A 23,133-nucleotide genomic window follows, 5' to 3' on the forward strand; every position below is an offset into this window, starting at 1 on the left:
TAGATTACTTTGAATAAGACTACCTTGTGATTTTGCAGCAGACCGTACATATATATATATTTTTTTCTTTTCTTTTCTTTTTTTTTTTGGTAAAGTGGCTTAATTGAAAATAATGCACATTATTTCCAAGTCTATTAAAAACTCTTTTTTGAATTTCATCTCTAACTTTTGCTGTAATATATTGTAGCTTGACAATAACTTTTCAGCTATAAGATTAATTACAACTGAAGTAGTTGTGGAAGAACTTTATGTGTACTAAGCATATAATAGTTATTTTTGTCAGTAAACATGATTGCATACATATTTAACAAATTCAGTATGACAGATTTTCTACTATAATTTTCTAAAATATACAACAGTAGTTCTTTTAGAGACTCCTGAATGGCTAGAGTGCAATAAAAATGGTAGTTATTTTTTCCATCAGGAGTGTTAACTGTCTATAGATGTGTTTACAGTTTCCTCTAGTTACAACAGTTAATATTGGGCTGCTAAACTGCTGCTTAGGCGCTGCCATAGGAAAGGAGCAATGTAGAGCTGCATTTCCGAGGAAGCTCCTTGAGCTTCCCAGTGTGTAAGTGTACAGGCTGCCCCATACTAAAAAATGCCAATGCAGAACACTGTAGAGTCCAGTGCTTAGCGCATCCTCCTCCCTACCACTTTGCAGTGAGGTATTCCCCTCGTACCACACAAAGAAAGCAGTGGCTGCCTTCCCCCTGAGCACAGGAATTATGCTTGTCTTTGGCTCTTACCCGGGGCAAAGAGGAAGTATCTTACCACCCAAACCGCAAACACGACCATGCAAGAAAGGTTCAGTAGGTGAAGAACCTAACAGAATACTATAATGACTGAAGAATTTTCCTGAGAGAGACTGATGGAAAGGGAAGAACTCAAACATAACTAATTATATGTTGGCTCATTGCTGTTATGCTCGCTTTTCAAAGCGTAGATAATGATAAACTCTTAGAGAATGCGGTTCAAAACTAATCTGAATGATTATTTATTTATTTTCATTTAAGGTTCAGGAGACATGGACAGTATTTCCAAAGTGAGTATGTAATAAAATATATTTCATTTTAGCATTATGTTTTATTGTATTTAAATATCACTTTTAATTTTGGTTGTTAAAACTTTTTTTTATGTTTCTGATTGCAAATTAAATGTGTATTATGGGCTTGTCAACTCTTTTGGGAATTCCAGGGGCAGAATGAGCATTAGTGGGAAGATTAAAAGTAATCTTTATGATCAATAGGGACTATTAAACAGATTCATTTATATATTTCCCTGAACATAATAATGATCATTACTGTATGTGATTAATGTATAACTAAGTCATAACCTAATTAATTATGTTACATTGTTACATATTGGTAAGACAAATGAATACAGTTCTAATAATCAAACCTATTTAAATGTGGGAAGAGATAAATTTGGAAAAATATCATAAGGATATAATTTTTATGCATTGTATCATAGCTTTTCTCACCTTTATAAGACAATGCTAATATCCTTAATCACCACGCCAGTTCCCTAAAAACTAAATTCAAATGTAATGACGGAAGTAACTGTATTTTGAGTATTGCAACTGTTTAACGGTATCTGAAATATGAATGTTCAATCTTTAGTGGTTAGCTTCTACAAAAATAATACTGTAATTTGAACACACAATATTTTCTGTAAAAATTTGCTAACTCTGAGATTATTAATTTAAGAATTGATTTAAATGAGGAATCTATGAGATTACTCAGGGTGAGTGAAGGAATTAGAATTAGGCTCATATAAAATATTCTGTGCCGCGTCTTTATGCACAGATATAACTGATTAAAAACTAATTAATAAACTTCAGTGAAATGACTCATCTGCACTTTTGTGCTTTTGATCTATAAAGATAGAAATTAATTAAAGGATTGTTTCATTCCAAATTTTATGACTTGTTTTTATTCATTTGAAATGCTAGAATGAAATTCTCAGCCATCTCCCAAAAGAATAAAATGAGGTTCTTTTGAGAGAACCTACATGTTTTAGATTGAGATTTTGAGCTCACTAAATATAGTTTTAAGTAGGGTGACCAGATAGTAAGTGTGAAAAATTGGGATGGGGTAGGGAGGTAATAGGCACCCATCTAACAAAAAGCCCTGAATATCGGGACTGTCCCTGTAAAATCGGGACATCTGGTCACCCTAGTTTTAAGATATGTTTTCAAGATACAGTGTCATTATTCTGTCATGAAAATTCTAGATTCTCCTTATAGCAGTGCAACAGAAGATGATGCAGCAACCTTTGATATCTGTCCAATAGGTCCTGAGCCATGTGAAAAGTTTTTGCAGTGAAACCTGAAAGTATGCATAACTCACCTGATTTCAGTACAAACTCAAAACCCTGAGTTGGTTCAATGAAAGATTCACTTTTGTTCACAAACCTTTTGAGTGAGTTTGGGCCAATTTATGACTTGAACTCACTTCCATGGAATTTAAAGTATGATGCAAAATTAGGTTAAATTTCTGGTAAAAATTTTAACTTAAATGTCACTGAGACAAGCAAGTTTCCATATTACAGATGCAATCACAGACATGGTTTGTGAAAATTAAATGTGCAGTTGCACACATTTTTGCATGTGTTGCTAGTTCCTCAAGTCCAGCTGAGTTCTGCTCACCACAAGACCTGAATGGAATACAAAGACATCTTAGTGGTGCTGATCATCTGGTGCATGAGGTTTAGAAAATTAGCCCAGACTTGCTAGAATGCATTTTACATCAAAGTAGTTCATTACGCTAGTTTGCAGAAAAGATCATAGTTGACTGGCAAAATATTAAGAGTTTATGAGGTGGAGTGAGGCAGAAAAAATGAAAACTGAAATTGGGCATATAAGATAAGCACTAATAACCAAAGCTTCTTGCATTATCAATGGAATTTGTGCAGTCATCAAAGAAAAACTTGCTTTGGAGGCTTTGCTTGTGCAGCTGCGCTAGGCCCCATACTGGTCGTCAAAGCAGCCTAGCAAGAGTTGTTATGAAAGCAGTTGCATCAGGAATTTGAATCTTTGGAGCACGCATATAATAGTGCCTGCAGAATTGCAAAGTTCAGCAGGGAAAAACAGAAAAATAAAATAAAGGGGTAGATCTCTAAGAACAAACAGGGAAAAACAGAAAGATAAAATAAAGCGGTAGATCTCTAAGAACAAACACAAGTGCTGAAACATCTCATAAAATAAATTTTACAAGTGTTTACCTGCTTTTTAACTATTTATACCTAACACTACAGCAGCTTATATATTATGGAGTCACTTGTTATGACTCCACAGTTAAAGATGATTCAGAAATTTAAAACCTACATTTGAATAAATAAAATGGAAAAAACCCAAACACAGAAAGTAAATTTTGAAAACTAATTTAATTTTACTTGGTTGTTTGATGAAAATTGGTTTGATACAGAAAGAATAGTAAGTAGCAAAATGATCATTTTTTACATTTTTTTCTGGGTTGTCTCAACATTTTTCGGTCATCTTTTGCAAAAAAAAATAAAGCACTCTGATATCTGTGGTTTGCATCATACGCTGCTCTTCATGTGTTGATAAATACAGTATCATTTATACCTAGGTGATTTTTGTGTCATAATTTTTAACGTGCCAAGGTGAACCAGCCATATTTGACCTTACACAGCTACTCAGGGTAAAATTCTGGCTCCATGAGAGTTGGGGGGCAAACATTTAACAGCAACCTTAGCAAAGGCCGAATAGCTTCCTAAATGTATTGAATGTGGGACAGTTAGTTGTGTGATTTTTTTATACAAAAGCATTTGAGCCATCGTTAAGGTTTTGAACCAGAATTTGAGTTTGATGAAGTTGGATACATATTTCTTTTCAGTGTCTCTATGGAGGCAGAAGTGAAAGCCTTATGGAGTGTTGGAGTATGTTATCAATATTTCTGTAGGTGATAGGAGAGTGGCAAAGAATGCAGAAAACTTTTCCTTAACTTGTTATTCCCATGCTTTTTGGCTTCTGGGTTAGTGGGCGTATGTCCTGATTCAACCTTAGGTGTCATGAAATGACGTTTCTGTGTGTTTATTTTAATAGAAGAATATGTTCTGATTTTAAACAAGCTTTTAAAAAAAATCTTTGTATTAAGAGTATGTCTACACTGCAGAGTGAAGTCATTTTATTTTAAATTGACTTTCACCTGCCTAATTTTAGAAGTCACAGGAGCGTGATCACACCACGCTCATTGCATCGGGGGATTGCATCCCCACTAGCTGCGTTTGAATGGACAATCAAAGCAGTGCACTGTGGGTAGCTACCCACAGTGCAACTAGCCACAGAGGCTTTTGGGAAGGTTGTTGTCCTCCCATGATGCAATGTCTTCCCTCCCCCTCCCTTCTTGTCCCAGACAAACAGACTAATGTTTTTTTTGTGCTATTTTTGTTAACCCTGTCTCTGCCATGCTCACCCCATTGCTGGAGAGGCATGGAGCCTGCTCAGCTCTGCATTACCATTGTGAGCATCACAAACACTTCGCATCTTATCCTGCACTATTTTCAAGGGTGAGACAGTAGCTGCAGTGCTGAAAATTGTGATGTTACTCAAAGCACCTGCTACAAACCATACAACAAAACAATTCCCATTTCCTGCTGGCTGTCACGCAGCATCTGCAGTTGGTGGAGCGCCGCTTCTGGTCCTGGGAAACATGCAGTGACTGATGGGATCGCATTGTTATGAAGTTGTAGGATGATGATCATTGGCTGCAGAACTTTCGTATGTGAAAGGCCACTTTCTTTGAACTCTGTGCAGAGCTGTCCTCAACCCTGAAATGCATGAACACTCACTTGAGACTGGCTCTGACAGTGAAGAAGCGGGTGGCCATCACTCTGTGGAAGCTAGCAATGCCAGACTGCTACCGGTCAGTTGGAAATCAATTTGGAGTTGGTAAATCCACCGTGGGAGCTGCTGTAATACAAGTTTACTGGCCATTAACAGACTTCTGCTAAGAAGAGTAGTGACTTTGGGAAACGTTCAGAACATAGTGGATGGGTTTTCTGCAATAGGGTTCCCAAACTTAGAAGGGGTGATAGATGGCACGCATATCCCTATATTAGCACCGGACCACCTAGCCACAGAGTACATTAATTGAAAGGGATACTTCTCAATGGCAGGCCCTCATGGATTAAAAGGGATGCTTCATCAACATCAATGTGGGGTGGTCTGGAAAGGTGCATGACGCGTGCATCTTTAGGAATTCAGCTCTGTTCAAAAAGAAGCAAGCAGGGACTTTCTTCCCTGACCAAAAAATAAATATTGGCAATGTTGAAATGCCAATAGTGATCCTTGGAGACCCTGTGTACCCATTGTTCCCCTGGCTGATGAAGCCGTACACCGGGCACCTGGACAGCGAGAAGGAGAGGTTCAATAATAGGCTCAGCATTTGGACGTTTGCATTTGTGCATTTGGACGTTTAAAGGCACACTGGCGCAGTTTACTCACTAGGCTAGACCTCAGTGAAAAAAACATCCCAGCAGTTATCTGTGCATGCTGTGTGCTCCATAATGTCTGTGAGACAAAGGGGGAGAAGTTCCCGTTGGGTTGGGTCGTGGAGGCAGATAGGCAGGCTGCCAATTTTGAGCAGCCAGACATCAGTGCAATGCTGAGAGCCAACCATGGAGCACTGTGCCTCAGGGAAGCCTTGAAAAATCAGTTTTGCAGTGAAACCTAATGTTTCTGAAAAATCTGTGTTCTGTCTTCCCTTCCCATTCCCCAGCACTACAGCACTGTGCTATCCCCCCACTCACAGCGCTAATCCCCACAGTCTCAATAAAGAAGGAGTAATGATCTTTAAAGCAGTAAATGTTTATTGTTGGTCGTTTATAGTGGAGGGAAAGGAAGTTATTTCAACACTATGCATGCATTGTAATGGGGCTGTGAGGGGACACAGAGCAAAGTTTCAACATGCAAACAGCAAACAACACAGTCCCATTTCTTAAAGAGGCTGGCGCCTCTTTCTGCTCTCTTCACTTGGCATTGAGTGGAGCACATACTGCACCCTGCTCAACCACCTCCTAGATCGCTTGGGGATGGGGACTAGGAAAGACTGCATGAATGGAGAGTTTTGCAGGGGCTGCAGAAGGAGTTTCTCCTGCTGCTGCTTTTCTTGAAGCTCAACCAAACACCTCATTATGTCCAACTGATCCTTCATTATGTGCAGCATCTTATCCTGCGTTGCATGCTCACGTTCTTGGGCCACCTTCCTGTTCTCCATGTCCACTGTGATAATGAAATCTGCGATAATGAAACCCTCCAGGCTCTTAGCTCTGTGTCAGCAGCTGCAGAGGCATTCATTATCTCAATGAACATGTCATCCTGAGGTTTTTTTTCCACCTTCTAATCTATGACAGGCGGACAGCGGGAGTATTAGATGCTGAGCTGAAGGCCACGCTGTCCACTGAAAGGCAAGCAAAGCACAAGGTATCCATTGTTAGCTGGCCTCCTGGACAAAAGCAATGTTACAATGTAAAAATAACTCCTCTTTATATTCCCAAGGGAATGGCAGACCCGCATACTAATCTCTACTTATTTCAGGGGTCATAGTGCTGTTCCAGCCATGGTAAGTAATGGGCTTACATAGTGAATGCTGCATAAGTCCATAGTTCCCTAATCAGCAGGATTATTGCACCTCCCCCTCTCCCCGACCCTACCAAATATTGGTTTTTGAAAAGGCATTACAGAGGGTGTGTGTGTGAGGGGTGAAATTCCCCTGGGCAAAACCATTGGTGGGCACCCATCTTGCGACCCCTCAGACCTATCACAGTCACGTGCTATCTTGTAACTTGCAGTTTACGTACTCCAGAAAACCTACCATGGCAGAGGAAAAAAAAACGATTGTATGGATCGTGTACTGCAAATTTGCACCATCTTCCCTAGGTGACCATGAGTGATATCAGTCTCCTGAGGGTAACAGGCAGAAAGGGAGGATTTACTGCAAGCATCTGGATACAGGCCTGGCCCTTATGCTGCTATGTTGTGTTCCGCGATGTTGCCTGCACAATTAATAAGAGAGTGGTGGGGGAAAGTGTCCTATTGCGGTGGAAGAAATAAGGCTGCTCTCCCCAGAAACCTTCTGCAAAGGATCACAGAATACCAAAATGAAAGTTTCCTGGAGATATCCAGAGAGGATTCTTGTAACATCCCTGTGCACATAAACATTCTTTTCCAGGGGAAACCCCTTGCTTAGGCAAATTAACAAGGAGGAAGCTCATCCTCACCAACACACTTTTTTTTTCTGCTATGACAAGAAACAGGTCTGAGGAGATAACCACAGAAATGAGATTTGCAGTACATACGCACCAGATATGCCTTCCTTGGCATCTAGGTTGCTCATGGTGTCCTGCATCCGACTGGGATGTTCTGGGGTTAAAAACAGCTCCTGGCTGTCAGGAGGAATGGATTCCCTAGTCGTCTGGCCCCCGTTTACCTCCTGCTCCTCCTCCTCATCCACAGAGTCCTCCATATTCATCCTGGTGTCCGCTGAGGTATCTATGCTATGTGGCGATACAATGATGGGGTTACCACCGAGAATCGCATGCAGCTCCTCATAAAAGCAGCATGTCTTTGGTGACGAGCCAGAATGACTGTTTGCCTCTTGAGTTTTCTGATATGCCTGCCTCAGTTCTTTGATTTTAACGCAGCACTGCTGCGCGTCCCTCCTGTGCCCCTTTTCCAACATGCCGCGCAATATCTTTTTGTAAATATCTAAATTCCTTTTGCTGGCTCAGAGCTGAGCCAGAACAGACTCTTCACCCCACAGACCGATGAGATCCAAGACCTCAGGTTGACTCCAGGCTGGAGCACATATGGGGGCGTGCAGTCACCAGGATCAGTTCTGCTGGCAAGCTCTCTCCACACTGACAAAACAGGAAATGGGAATTCAGAATTTCCCAGGACTTGAACTGTTTCCTGTGTACATGGCTGCAGTGCAGCAGATGGCGAACGTGCAGACCAGTCACAGCAGAGCATTGTGGGATAACTCACGGAGGCCAATTACTTCAAATTACGCTGCACTCTGCCTACACTGCCGCTCATTCGACCCAAACAATTTGATTTCAGCACTATGCCACTTGTGGAGGTGGTTCTATTACATCGAATTTTCCCGTGATTTAAGTCAATGGAACTGACCAGCCAGTGAAGATGCATACATTATGTGGTCAACGGAAGACACAGTCCGATGACCTACCTTCACAGTCTAGACCAGGCCTAAACAGATGTTAATATAGCTGAGATTTAACATGCACAATAGATGACAAATTCAGTTATGATTCTCACAGCAATTGTAACTTGGTCCCCTTGAGCAAATGTAGTATTTTGTACTACACTTTATATGGTGTTAATTCTATCAATCCATGCAAGTTGTGTTATATGAAAGATGACTGCCTTAGGTTTGTTGTGATTATCCAAACTTTGAGCCTCTGGCATTTGTATATGTAAAATCTCAACAATAATATTGCATTGACAGATTTTTTTGCATTTAAATTTTTGGTTAAATATGGAAAAGGAAGAACAGTGATTACTATAATAAATGTTTATACATAAAACTCACATCTCCTTCCCCCCACAAAGCCTGTGTAAATAGGAGCCTAGTGGTTGGGGGTGGATAGAATCCATTCCCTCAACCTCTCTGCACCCCTTCATAGCCACAGGGTGGACCTCTGTCCCACATGCTGTATCTCTGTCCCATATGGGTTTTTTTCTTGTCTTTGGACCCATGTAAGCAGGGATCAGTAATTCCTCCCCCCAACCTGCACACCAACATATCTTCAGCCACTTCAGAGCCTTTCTGCACAGTTGATGTGGAGGCTACCATCCCCACCCAAAAAGGGCACTACAGGTCTTCTGTGATGTAGTGCCTGACAGTGACCCTTCTCCAACAAGTGAATTTTACCCCTTCTGCATTTATTTAAATCAGAGTCAAACCCACTGAGCATAGCATTATTTGAAAGGTCTTATAAGTGTTTTGAATCATAGACATGAATGTGTTTTTATCTGAATGTGTGGCTATCCACATATAGGCATATTCATGCCATCTGATATCTGGCAATCAGTGCAGTTAATTTAGAAAGGAAAGTAACGTACTGCACTCAAGCACTGTACAGTTATATTTTGTTACAATTTCTTTATTTTTCAACCAGTTATTTTCACACATGAGAAATCAGTGTTCATTAATAATAATACACACCTGCTCCATGTAACTATTAAATCAAAACCATTTTTGTTACTCAAGTGAAAAAAACACAATAGAACTACTGTCTTAAAGCATTAAAAACACCTTTATTGTATTTAAATAACTTTAAAAAAACTAACAGGATTTTTTATGCTTTCTGAAGAAAACATGCAACTTTGGGCTAAAAGTAAAGCTGTGCAAAATACCTGTATCAAATATCCACTGGTAAAGTGGTTTAGTAGCTCATAATGTTGAGTTTGGGTTATTTCAAACTAATTATGCACACTGATAGCACAAACTAAAAAATATAGTGAGCTATTATAATTACAGGACCCAATCTTGTCCCCACTGAAGTCAATTGGAATTAAGCTATTAGCAGAGATGCCCTAGCTAACATATCCTAGAAGGTGAAGTGCCAGAACTAGCAGATTATCTAGATACTGCATGAGCTCTTGCAAAACCACCTCCAAGCTTATTGCAGAATGCCTACATTGAGAGAAGGGAAGTAGATGATTCCCAAGGTTACAATGGCAAGGCGTTCTCTTGGAGGTTTAAGTTATCAGCTAACATGAAAAGATTGTTTCATGGCAAAACCATGCTGAATCGAACTGCAGGGTTCACTTTTTTCAACCATGCATTCCCTTGCTCTAGCTGAAGGGGAGCAGAAGAAATTTCAACCCAAAGACTAGCTGTTGAAAAAGTTATAAGCACCTGAAAATAGGGCCTTAGAGTGAAAGTGCCTTCTCTGTTCTAAGAGAGACAAGGGGGTGGGAGGTAATATCTTTTATTGGATCAACTTCTGTTGGTGAGAGAGACAAGCTTTTGAGCTTATACAGAGCTCTTCTTCAGGTCTGCAGAAAGTACTCAGAGTGCTAAATACAAGATTTATGGAACAGATTGTTTACCATAAATAGTTAACACATATTGCAAGGGACCATTCAAGGTGAAGTGACTCATTAAAACCCCTTCAGTCATAGGGGGAAAGGAAGGGAAAGGAGAAAGGCAGCTGGTGGGGTGGGGTTGTTGTAGACCCAAGGAGTTTACAGTCAGTATGGTGTCTGTCTGTTATATTCAGCAGCAGGTGTCATACGTGCCTAACATCCACTGGTGAAGTGGTTTAGCAACTCCTGACAGTGATTTTGGGGTTATTCCCAACCAATCACACACTAATGGTAGAGACCCCAAATATAGGCTTTAATCCAGCAAGATACTTAAACACATGCCTAACTTTAAGCATGTGAACATTATTCATGCGCTTAAAGTTATGCATATGCTTAAGTACATTGCTGAATCAGGGCCATAGTGATTTATTTTAATTACAGGGCACAATCTTGCTCCCAGTGAAGTCAAGTAGAGTTTTCCCATTGACTTCAGTGGGACAAGGGTCTAGCCCTAACCTGAGAACAAGAACTACAGCTAAGTAATTTTCTTCATTTTATGGGGGGAACACCTTTTTCTAGATTATAAATATTCATTCAAATATATGTAGTGCAGAGCTGTGATGGCAAGATTTATTCTGTGTCATTTTCAGAGATCCCAATGGGTAGTGTAGGCGCTGTTTTGACAAACATTATGAAGCAAGGAAAGGAATTCAAGTCTACAACAACACTTACCCTTTATTTTTAAATCTTATTTACCAGAACTCTCCCAGTAATATGAGCATGAGCAATCAGCCTGGCACTCCCAGAGATGATGGGGAAATGGGTGGAAATTTCCTAAATCCTTTTCAGAGTGAGAGTGTAAGTATTTCTTTGACTCTTTTGTTATATGACAAGTATTCAATCCCAGGCTTTTCACAGGAAAACCAGTTGTATCTTTAATGCAATTTTTTGTCTATATTTTTATTAGTTCCTAATAGTATAATATTGATCTGCTGAACAAAAACTGTGCTAAATAATATCAAGGATTGAGTTTAAACTTTAAAAGCCAGGGGATGCAGAGTCACTGTAGAAATTCCATCCCTAACATAAGAGGTCAGTTCATAATAAAAGTAAGATTACAGAAGTAATAATTATCCTAGATTCAAACATACCATATGCATATTCAGTAATGCATAATGAGATGTGCATTTGTCAGTCAAAATCTGAACAGTTTAGATCCTCATATTCAGTTAATCTTCCCAAAGTGGTCTCTCAATTTCTGACAGTCCAATCTTTGACCCTCTAGGTAGTGTGTTTTACAGAGTAGGAATGTCTTTCAGAACTGTATCTACACTGAAAGCACATACTTAGATCGCTAAGAAATCTAGAAGACTTACTATTTCATAAAACAGGACATGGTTTTAGGTCTAGAAAATCAAAGATGCCCTCTAGTGTTCATTCGTTTTAAAAATGCTGAGTGGTTGAGGCTAAGCAAAAATTATTTAAACTACTTTCTAAAGTAAGTAAAGACCAAAGTGTCCATGCCCAGGTATCTCAAATTAGATTTCTAAATCTCTATTTAAGCTCCTAAATAGAAGTGTCCTAATTTTTCAGAAGTGTTGAGTGATTTCAACACTTCTGTTCTTAGTGGCATTCACTTCTGTCTGAAGTGAGTACAACTCTGTTAATTATGCTAGTGGTTAATTTAGCCCTGTAGCTATGAAGATTAAACATTCTTTCTCCTAGTTCATACTAAGGTCAATTTGCATGATAAGTTTCATGAAAATCAGACTTCATTTTTGTTTTGCTTCTTCAGTAGACATTAATATGTGTATTAAGAACAAGCAATTTCTACATTTTAGCTATTTGTTTCTTTATGAAGAAGGCATCTTTTAATTATTTGAAATGGTAGGAGAAATTACTTTATAGAAAAGGTCTTAAAAAAAAAAAGTGAGTTTCGAAATTTGCAAAAGAACAATAGCCAAAATTCCCCCATCAACTTTGATCCTGTATATTGAAGGTAGTGCTTGACTCTCAATTCAGTGTGCTTTACTTATACTCGATGCAGACAGTCCAGACAATCTGAGAGCTCAGACAAAGGCTAGTTCACCAAACCAAACTCATTAAAAGAATGACGTGCTATCAGTTATACTCCACAGAAAATTAATTTTCTCAGACACTTACTGTATGCTTGATGCTCCTGGCTGCTATTTTCTTACTTGAATGAATCTATGACTTGACGTTCCTAAGGTTTTACCACACCTCCAACCATATTTCTAGATACCAGTCCTCAATCCCAAGCCAAAGTTGAGTCTCCTAGGGCTCTGTCATTCTTTTTGTGCCACTTATCTGCCACTTCCTTCCCTGGCTACTTAGAATGGATATTATTATTAGGCCAAATTCTGGGGTCCTTGCTCAGGCAAATTCCCATTAAATTCACCAGGAGTTTTGCCTGAAAATAAGGGCAGCATGTTAATAAATAATAATAATTAATAACTTATATATCACTTTATCTGTATACAATATATTATATAATATAAGGCACAATATATTCCCTGCACTAACTGCTTCTGGAGGGATAAGCACTTATCCAGCAGAGCATAAGTAGATGCTTAACTTTGAACACCTGAGTTGTCCCACTCAATGACTGCTCACATTCTTAACATTAAGCACATGCTTAATTTCTTCCCAGGATCAGGATGAGAGGGCCCAGAAGCTGATAGGAGCAAGCCATAAATCCGAGAAGACCAAACAAAGAAAATTATGAAAGTCAAAATAAATTTTTCCCAATTGGTCTGTTCTAAGCAGCTTGTATTAGAGAGAAGATCTAACCAAAACCCTGGTTCTGAATACCCATGAACACTGGGAAAAGGTCAGATCCAAACTCCTGGGCTCTGGCGCGTTTCCGATTATATATCATTTGTTGAAAGGCAAAATAAATATTTTATTAATGTATTAATATCTCCCACCAGGTTCCACAATACCAATATGTTTATATTCAGACATTTTCCCCTACATAAAGTAACTTTACTCGAATGAAACATTTCTTCAGCCTGCAAGTTCCAAGTAAAATAAGAATTAAAATGAGTATCTCTCAGAGGTTTTGTGGTATCTAATTGGTAACTTGTGATGAGATATTGTTAACTTGAGCAGGATTGTAGCCTGCATCAGGGCTGCAGTTCAATTTGTGCTACAATTACAATGCGGTCTAGTGTAATGATTGGATTTCCAGTTCCTAAAATATATCCTGTAGTAGCATTTAAGATTAATCTACACATTCCAGTGTGTCATCTCTCCACTGCCTTTCCACCTCAAGTAGTGGAACACCATTCAGACCATTCAGTGTATATGGTGGTGCAAGAGACCCACAAACCCTGATCCACACAGGGACCTGTTACTAGCCCCTAAGAGGTCTAACACTGACCAGTGAAGGGAATGGTAGGGTACCCAAGGAAGTGCTAATTCATTACATCATGCAGGCAGCATTAGCCAACAGGGCTGTATGGAGCTTTAGCTACAACTAAAAACTGCCTTTCAATCTAGTTTTGCTTATTCATTTAATAAGTTTTCTTGTATTTTCTCTATAAATAAATTTAAATATAAAATGAATTACCATATTATCAATTAAACTGCAGTCCTGACACAAGCTACAGTACAAATATAGGATAAGATTAAAATCAACTGAGTGAGAAAGAGAATGGTGAATTAAAATTTAAGCTCACTGTTGTTATGATTCAGGAGGGATTTTAGTGGTCTGTGAAAGAATTGTTGTTAAAATGTGGATTCCTCTTTTTCAGTACTCTCCTAGCATGACAATGAGTGTGTGATCCATTACCAAGTCTCCTCATGAAGACCACAGTGAGTTGGCCCTCTTCAGAGAGCTACTACAGAAGAAAATTACTCATCCCCGTGTACAGTTTAACAAAAGGATCTCAGACACAACCAGACCCACCATCTTTTCCTACCATCTCCCCAGTTTTGTGAAGAAAGTGGGTCCAAACATGATTCAAACAACTGTAAAGAGTGGCATAACAGAACTGCCCAAGAGTGAACTGCAAACAATTATCTGTGTATGTATATGTGCGGGTAGATGTATATGTGTGTGGATATGTTATATTGACATACATACGCACACATATGCATATATAGACCTGCAGGCCATTGTAAAATATTATCACATGACATCTTAAGTAGAAATAAGAAATAGAGACTTTTATTCCATCTTTTTTTCACGTTTACATTTTAACTATTAAAATTTGCGTTCCCTCTCCCTTCTTGAACTGTTTTTGTGCTGCATATATCACTGCTTTATAAGTTATTTTTTAAGGTGAACTCAAATGATAAATTGTCCTGATTTTGTAAATGTCTGCCATCATGGATAGGAATAAAATTGCTCTTGAGGGCTTTCATTAACTTGTATTTCATATCAGTTACCCTGTGAATCACAAGCTGTACTCTCTCAAGAAATAGAAGAAAGCTCATTTTAATTTTGTGGAGAAATTTAATAATTTGTCACCTAGTTTTGGTGGTGTGGTTTGGGTTTGTTTTTTTGTTGGTTTGTTTTTTGTGCTTTGTACCTTTAAAAATTAGGAGCACTGAAGGTTATTTTTCTTCCTTAAATGAGGCCTAATATCTGCAAAATCTATTTTAAATGGAAGCCTGAGTTTGACACAAGAATCTCGATTTATCCAGGGTATTTAAAAGTTGCTGTAAGTGAGCTCCAATTGCTATAGAACCTAGCAATAAGGTGGCAGGGCTTATTCGGTCCTTGGAAATGAGTTTTCTCTTTAACATGATCTTCCATGGGGGTGGTAGCAAGTAAAAATATAATAAAATCTCTATTACTGAAACCTCTTTTTCTAATACACTGCCAGCTTGTCTCTCTTTTCTATTGATTCTTGGCTGCCTCCCAATTATCCGTAGTCCTGATTATCCGAACATATTTAGAGTCTCCCAAGCCATTCAGATAATCAGGATTCCACTGTTCTTGATTTGTTATTTTTCACTAGGAATACTAGAGCTGAACTTATCAAACTTTCCAGTACATAATCTCATTAGTGAACCAAAATGATTGAGCATTTTGTGAGTACTTCCTATGCAGGAAGTGTTGGAAGGCTCAAGCCCTTCCACCAGAAACAGAATAGGAACAGAGGTCTAAGCATTTTTATAAGGAAATCAGTATACTGTATTTCAAAACATTGGTGATAGTGGAAAAAGAAGAGTGGGGATACAGCTTCCTGCACCATCAAAGAAAAGCCTTTGGGGGGGGGTCTCCTATCCCTTCATGTAAACCTATAAATTATAATTTTATATTATAGTTAGTTCCTAATTACTCCCACCTTCCCCCAAAAATATGAAAGCTTACATCTGCATGGTATGAAAAAGGGTGATGTTCAGGCACAGAATGTCTGAATTAAATTCATTCGGCAGATACTGAGCAATATTCACCGAATCTCACTGGGAGATCTCTATACATGGTGTCAAAATATGGGGCTCACATGCAGATTTGTGAGGAGAATTGTGCCCTTAAATGTGATAAAGGGTTGTTTGTTATGGGGTCAGTGTGCAAATAGATGCACATCACGGCAAGTGTCAGGAGTAGATCAAATTCCCTGTGAGCATATAAATGAATAAAATTAGAATGTCTTTTATCTCACCGTTGGAACTACATAAAGATTAAACTCTTCTTAGGCACCAGGCTGTTACTTGATAGTGTATTAAAATTTTAAAAATTTTATTAGAAATTTATCTTTAGTTAAAAATAATAATGATGATCAGTTGTAACCTTAAATTAGATCAAAATATTGACATGATTTTGTTTACTTTACTCATAGTTATTATTGAGCTTGAGTTCATTTATTCATCTTTTGAAAACATAGTTTTTTGCTGTCTCTCAAAAAGATCCCTGGAGCACTATTATCAATGTCACTCACAAAAAATGCAAAATTACCCCAGTCCTGCAACACACATGTACTTAACTTTTCAACTGTAAGTAGTCTCATTGATTTCAGTGAGACTACTCACAGTAGTAATGTTACATGGGCTCACGGCCTTAGTATTTACTAGATAAATGAAATAACATCTTTTGTTTATACATGTTCTTTTTCTCTTTTAATTTATGGATTCCCTCATGAGGGAATAAATCAGACCATTAAATAAAAGTGATGCAAAGCAGAATATAAAATAAAAAACTTATCCTTTAAAATAGAACTGTTAAAAATGTACTAAATTTCCAGCACTGTGATTTTAAAGGTAAAATCACTGTCAAAATATTTTCTCCTAATTTACCAACTATAGCATGATATGCTTCTGGCAAAATAGAGATTTATTTTTTAAAACCTCCAACTTTTTTAAGACCTCTCAACTTCCTGTATCTTCGCCTCCCCTTTCCATTTCTCTTCCAAAATATTTGTATTAAATTAAACTGCTGCATAATGGGATAGAGCCTGCATCACTAAAGTCAGTAAGAATTTTGTCATTGACTTCAAAGGAAGCAGGATCAGACTCTACATTACTTAGGTTGGAATTATAGACCTTGTTCCTGCAAAGGCTTAAATATGTACATAACTTTTCATATCTTAGTAGTTACATAGACTCCAGTGAGACCACTCAGGTATGTAAAGTTGCATATGTGCTTAAGTCTTTGTAAGATCAGGGCTGTGTACATAATTAGAGATGGAAAAGACCCATTTGATCACCCAGTACATCCCTTGAGTAGTTATCACACACTTCATCACACATACGTAATGATCTCTGCTACTCTTACCTTCCTTTTTAATGTCTGCAAACATTTACACATATAAGTAACAATACTCATATACATGCTGGCAAGATCAGGTGCTTATATCATATGTGCACACATTCTGCAACTAAACCACAGGGAATAATAGTTGTATTTGCTAAATATGCAACATATTCAAAGGACACCTTTAGCTTTCAAATTTGTAGAGTTTGTTTGTTTGTTAACTTTCTTTTGCTTACAAAATTCTTTTATAAGTTTGCAATATAGAGACCAAAATTGATATGAAAGGAAATTTTATTTCCAAGCACTGACTTTTTTCTTCCCACCGGTGTTTCTAATGCACTAGATGTCAATGTGTACTGTAACTGTTGTTTGTTTCTATGCTTGTGCACCAGCATTACTGATAATGTCAGATGGAAATTGTCCAGCTCTGGGAATAATGCTAATTTAAGGGCAACAGGGGAGCTTTCACATTAGATTTTAAGAAAGTGGTCTCTTTTTTTTTTTTTAATGTTTTTTGGGGGGGTTTTAATGTGGAGAAGAGTAAGACCTGATTTGCCAAACACTTTTTTTTTAATAAAATATTTTAAAAGAAAAGAGCTGCTGCCTTAGAACATCGAAAGCAGGGAATAGTGGATTTTCTTTCTCTCTAGACATACTGGTTGAAATCTTGGCCCTATTGAAGTCAGTGGAAGTTTTGCCTCTGATTTCAACGGAACCAGAATTTCACTGTCTGTGTAAACATGTGAAAAGGAATCTTCATGTCCATATTTTATTTCCACATAAAGGTTAAAGGTAGACAGTAACTCCCCTTCCAAATTCATTTAAAAAAGGAGTGGGTGAAAGAGGCTGTATGAATCACAAGTATAATATGCTGCCTGAAATGTACATTAAAAAGTACCTTAATATATTTATATATAGATAGGGCACTTATATTCTTTTGCTAGTAAATTTGCATGTGATGAACTGAAGTAGAGCTCTGTGTTTCTCCTCAATTTATTTTAAAATGAATTTAGAATTCATGAAAGGTGCTGGATTTGAAAGCACTTGAGACTAGTCTTTTGTGCACCCCATGCTGCCCCAGTAATGTGCCTCAACCTTGATCTGGAGGGACTGCCATTTAAAAAAGAGAGAATAATTCTGTCTCCGGTTCATTAAGTCATTAGCCTCTCTGCTGAGTGCCAGAGTTGCCAATTTTTATTTGGAAGCCTGCTCATTAGGAATTGGACCACCAGCTTATTAGACAATCAATTATAGTAATAACTTTCAGTCACCAACCTGCTCCAGTAGTGACCTATAGGTGAAAAGCACCATTTCCCATGACCCTGAGACATCCAGTCCCCTTATGAGCTTTGTGTTTTAAAGGGAAATATTTTAGTTTAATTAATTATTTTGAGTAGATCAAACTGGCAGAGGTGATTGAAAACTGCCTTTTGTATGAATCAGAGAAATGTGGGGCTGCAAGGGACCTCAAGAGCTCATCTACTCCAGCCCTCTACACTGAGGCAAGACCAAGTATACCTAAACCATCTGTGACAGGTATTTGTTAAACCTGTTCTTAAAAACCTCCAATTCCACAACCTCCTTTGATATCCTGTTGCAGTACTTAACTATCCTTGTCATTTGAAAGTTTTTCCTAATATCTAACCTAAATCTCCCTTGCTGCAGATTAAGCCAGTTACTTCTTGTCCTATCTTCAGTGGACACGGAGAACAATTGATCACCATCCTCTTTATAACAGCCCTAAACATAGTTGAAGACAGTTATCAGGTTCCCCCAAGTCTTCTTTTTCTCAAGACTAAATATGCACAATTTTTTTTAACCTTTCCTCACAGGCCAGGTTTTCTAAACCTTTTATCATTTTTGTTGCTCTCCTCTGGGCTCTCTCCAGTTTGTCCACATCTTTTTGAAGTGTGACACCCAAAACTGGACACCATACTCCATCTGGCTGGAATCTCTGCGTCAAAAAAGGCTAACAAATTCCTACAGTGACTAAAACACATTTGAATTTTCCCCTGTCCGATGATTAGCTGATGAAATACTGTATAGAGAGGGTTTGGAATTAGATGAGTAATTTAATGAGGGACCAGCTGTTACGCTATTCAGAGTTGTATATTTTATTCTTTTTCCCTTGATATAATGAATTTTCAACTAATAAATATTGCACTGATGTCTATTTCCTGGATCATTTAATTATTTTTAATATTTTAGTCCTGTTCCTAGCCATCGCTAATACTTTTTTGTTGTTGTTCAATATGGGCCAAATTCTACAATATTTGGTCCTATACATTTAAATTTGCAGGGCACCACAAAAGTAGAGATTAATGATGATGCAAAAATAATCATCAATGTCACTAAATTGCTAGTGATTATATAACACCTGATAGCACCTGTTCCAATCCTATTTGTTTGGATGGTTTGAGGTGGGAATCATGTTGAATCACATATCTTCCACATAAAACTGTTAAATTCTCTTCCTTAGAAGTGACAACTCATTTCTCTTCAAACAAGCTGATGTTTGTGGCAATTTATTATTAGTAAATGATCACATTAAGGATCTAACTCAATATTTCATGGTGCAGAAAACAGCTATAAAAAATTCAGTCCAGCCCTCAACTGTAAATTAGTTATCTTTAAATACTTTGTGTGTGTAGCTTCCTTTGTTTTTCCAGACATTATTGGCCTGATACTGCAAGCCCTTACTCATGCAAATTGTCCCTTTGAAGTCTTGATGCAACTGCTTGTGTAAAGAACAGGTTTGCAGGATTCCACCCCCCAATTGCACAAAATATATGGTTTTATTTCACTTGTGATCTTATTTAGCCTTATACATACATACAGCAAAATATAAAGCACAGTTGAAGTCAACAAAATGATGTTGGTTATGAAGAGAAAGAGTCCGAAGAGCTCTTTATAGATACAAATCATTGCTTTGACTGCATGCATTAGTTCAATTTAACAGTGTTCTCATATTTATAACTTGTCACAGTAATACATTTAGAATTTATAAATGGACCTTCCACTCAAAGAACTTAGTAAAACTCTGATCCCAAACACATGAAGTCAGTGGGACTCCTCAGGCTTAAAGTTAAGCACACGTGTAAGGGTTTGTAAGATTGGAGCCTAAATTGTTAATTCTTGAGTCTTCCCTGAAATAGACACTTTATTTTTAAAATTTTAGCAATGCAAAAGTGTATTTATGCATCAATATAATTGATATTTGGAATGGGATTTGGCTTTCTTCTGTTTCTTAATTCATCAGACCTCGCTCCACAACTATCTAAAATATTTCTGTGAATGTGTCCTTTCATCTTGTTTTAAATTGTGCATTCATATTTTTTCATTAAAACAGTTAACTTATGTTTGGTTTCTGTTCAGCATTTAAGTTTAAAATATATAAGGAAGCCTCTCATGTAATGGGAAAACTTGCCATAAAAATGTATAAAGGTGTATGCCCTTTTCTTGGGTGCATGTTTTCACATTTAATAAAAAAAAGTTTCCATTTATAACTTGAAACCTTCCGTTTCTAGCCATTGTTTAAGTTCTATGTTTAAAAGAGAGAGAAAAAATAAATTGCTTTTGTTTTTCATTTGGATTCAGCATACTAAATATTTGCTGAATGATACAGTTGTGAGAAATTGGATCAAAACATTTTTATTCCATCTTTGTTATAAATAATAAATAACATCCAAAAACTATGATTCCTAAAATCAAATGTGAGACAATTATAAAGGCTCTATTCACAAATATTTGTGTTTCATGTGTGCACCACTTTTTTAAACGGTGTATGATGGATGGCCATCTGTGGCCAGTTAGCTGTGTAAAGCTTTGTATTTGCATTAAGCAGAAACTGAAAGACATAAAGTGGACACAGTGGCATGTACACAGAGTTTGGAAAATAGCGGCTGATTCATCTGCAACAGATCCTCCCATGTGTGACAGTCTCTGCTACCTAGTTAGTCACTTCTGTAAATTCCACTGTATGCTTTCACATGCTGATGCATATGGGGGCTTTCTCCTGATTTTCATGTGCCAGGAAGAGAATCCCCAATTTCATTTTACTAACAGCAGAAATTTGGCAATTTCTCTGAAGCACTAGGGTCTATAGAGAATCCAGGGCAAATGTGGATGATTTAAACAAATTTTTGCATTTTCTCAGTGCCCTGTCTTATTGAAATGGGGCATAGGAGAACTGAAACAGAAAGGGAAAGTAGGATTGTATAATTTATAATTACTCCTGCCCCTGCACAGAAGGAAATGATAACAATTACTTCTATGCCCACTTTTGACAGAAACCATGTTTTCACCAAATAAAATGAAACCACTGTTAATAATGAATTGATGTGAAAATTACTACCATGTAATGGTGCTAATATCAGTAAGGAGCCAAATGATCAGCCATGTAAATTAAGTTTTCCTAGGTTTTATTTATAGCAGTTAATGTCTGTATTCCTTTTTTCTCCTCTCTTGTTTGTACTTCTGTTTTCCACCCTCCTGCTGCATGCCAGCTGTTTGCACAAAAATCGTGTGCAATTGCTGCAAGGATAATTTACACAAAATCCATGCAAAATGTTGCTTACATTTGTGAATAGAGTCCTAACTGTACATAGATTATTTCATTAGAGATGTTGCAATAAACATTTTTTGTGTAAGAAATAGCCTCTTTCATCAAGGTCTGATCCTGCAAAGGCTAGGAATCTTCAATTATAGAGATTACGGCATGTAATTTCTCGCAGGATTGTGCTCTGAAGTAGGCAACAGACATTCTGTGGCTCTTAAAATGACCTAAAACAAGAGTTGCCGTTTGCCATTCAAAATGGAGAGAAAAATCCATTCTAAATAAAACACACTTAAATGAAAGAGAAGCATGCAACAGTCCTTTACTAAAGTTGTCCGTGGAAAGCACATGATTTGAGAAGTGTACTTGATCAGCGAGAAACTGGTTAGTGACACACATCAACAAAAGTGATAGCCAAGATTTCGTAACTGCCCTCTTCTTTAATGTATAGATGCAGTCCCCAAAGGCTACAGGTCCCAGTGGGAGACCATTCAGAGGAAAGTGACCTTTGCCTCTTAATCAAGATAGACCGTTACATATTGGGACATATGATCGCTACAGTCCATGCCTATAATAGATCAGGGATGGGCAAAGTCTGATGCCTTTGCCTTTTGACAACTAGATTAAGAGTGCATAAGAAGTTTGTAGAAAACTGAAAGTTGATATTGTTTTAAATTATACTTTTAAACAATATTCAGAAATTTGACATTCAAAAATGTCAATAAAATATTTCCCAGAGCTTGTAAAGAACTCCCAGTTTTTGTTTGAATTATAACATTTCAGGTGATTCTTAAGTGAAAAAAAAAATAAATCCCTAAACAAAACCAGAAATACAGCATTAAACAATGGTATAAATGAAGTGGAAGCTGGAGCTTTTTTGGGGGGGAAAGGAGGGGAAGAAAGAGAGACTCTTTACAAGAAGTGTCTATAAACTTGTAGTGGCAATTAAAGAAATGTAAATCAAATTGCTTTAAATGTGCAAAGACCAACTTTGATTTTGAGGGGTTTTTTTGTGGCAAGTATCCCCTTGCAAAAACTTGTGGTGCAACTGCTAGTGTTTTCCTTTTTAAATTTTTTTGCGTGTGTGGTGTGCATACACATGCCTAATGTTAAAAACCCTTTATTACACAGGTTGTCCTTTCACGCATCTGGCAACATCTGCTTACTGTTGGGGGTAGGGAGAATGTACTATCTGGTGGGTTATGTCTATTTCAATTATTTAAAGCATTGGTAAACTATTGTCAACTTGTTCACATTTGCACAAGACATTCTATGTAGAAAATGTATATTTTTTAATGCTGGCATTATAACTTTGGCAATCATGCATACTGTGTACATTATTGTAGGTTTTGTGTAAGGAACCTTGTCACCATTGCTTACTGCTGTAAATTCTTGCAAACAAGAGGTGGCTTTTGATTGAACAGCCATGTGTATTATATAGTACTATAGTACTTGTTCTGTCGTCAAAACTTGTTGTTCACATCTGGTTAAAGCCTTGTTAAGCACGCTTCAGAATTTATTTTACACTGCACATATATCAGCCATTAACAGGAACATTAAATCATATGTAACATAAGAAAATTTCACACCAGTTCAGGTCCTTTTACAGAGCTTGGGGTTAGATTTCAGCAAGCAATAGCCAGCTGGAGTTTAACACATTTCATTGTCTTAGTGCCGGGTATGCATCAGTGTGTGCTTTCCAGTTCAGCTTAAATTATTCCTCCTGACCCAAAACCTGAGTAATTAGACTCTGTGCAGGGAACTAAGTAGGGAATG

At 37.6% G+C, this 23,133-nt stretch overlaps 1 protein-coding gene across 4 annotated transcripts in view; it reads left to right on the forward strand.

The window, feature by feature from the left end:
- Positions 1 to 22,681, forward strand: part of SSBP2 (single stranded DNA binding protein 2) — a 272,413-nt gene extending 249,732 nt beyond the window's left edge. For 2 of the 4 annotated variants that reach the window (XM_067568988.1, XM_067568990.1), the window contains 4 exons: positions 1,017 to 1,045; positions 10,838 to 10,936; positions 12,750 to 12,929; positions 13,855 to 22,681. In XM_067568988.1, the coding sequence (XP_067425089.1) occupies positions 1,017 to 1,045; positions 10,838 to 10,936; positions 12,750 to 12,824 (203 nt within the window). In that variant the 3' untranslated portion in view covers positions 12,825 to 12,929; positions 13,855 to 22,681. The remainder of the gene's footprint in view (positions 1 to 1,016; positions 1,046 to 10,837; positions 10,937 to 12,749; positions 12,930 to 13,854) is intronic. The other 2 variants (XM_067568989.1, XM_067568991.1) reach the window with 1 other exon arrangement.
- Positions 22,682 to 23,133: the final 452 nt, after the last annotated feature.

The sequence above is a fragment of the Emydura macquarii genome, unplaced genomic scaffold, assembly GCF_026122565.2.
Source record: "Emydura macquarii macquarii isolate MOO-44397 ecotype Brisbane River unplaced genomic scaffold, CSIRO-AGI_Emac_v2 contig_2897, whole genome shotgun sequence".
Classification (NCBI taxonomy): domain Eukaryota; kingdom Metazoa; phylum Chordata; order Testudines; family Chelidae; genus Emydura; species Emydura macquarii.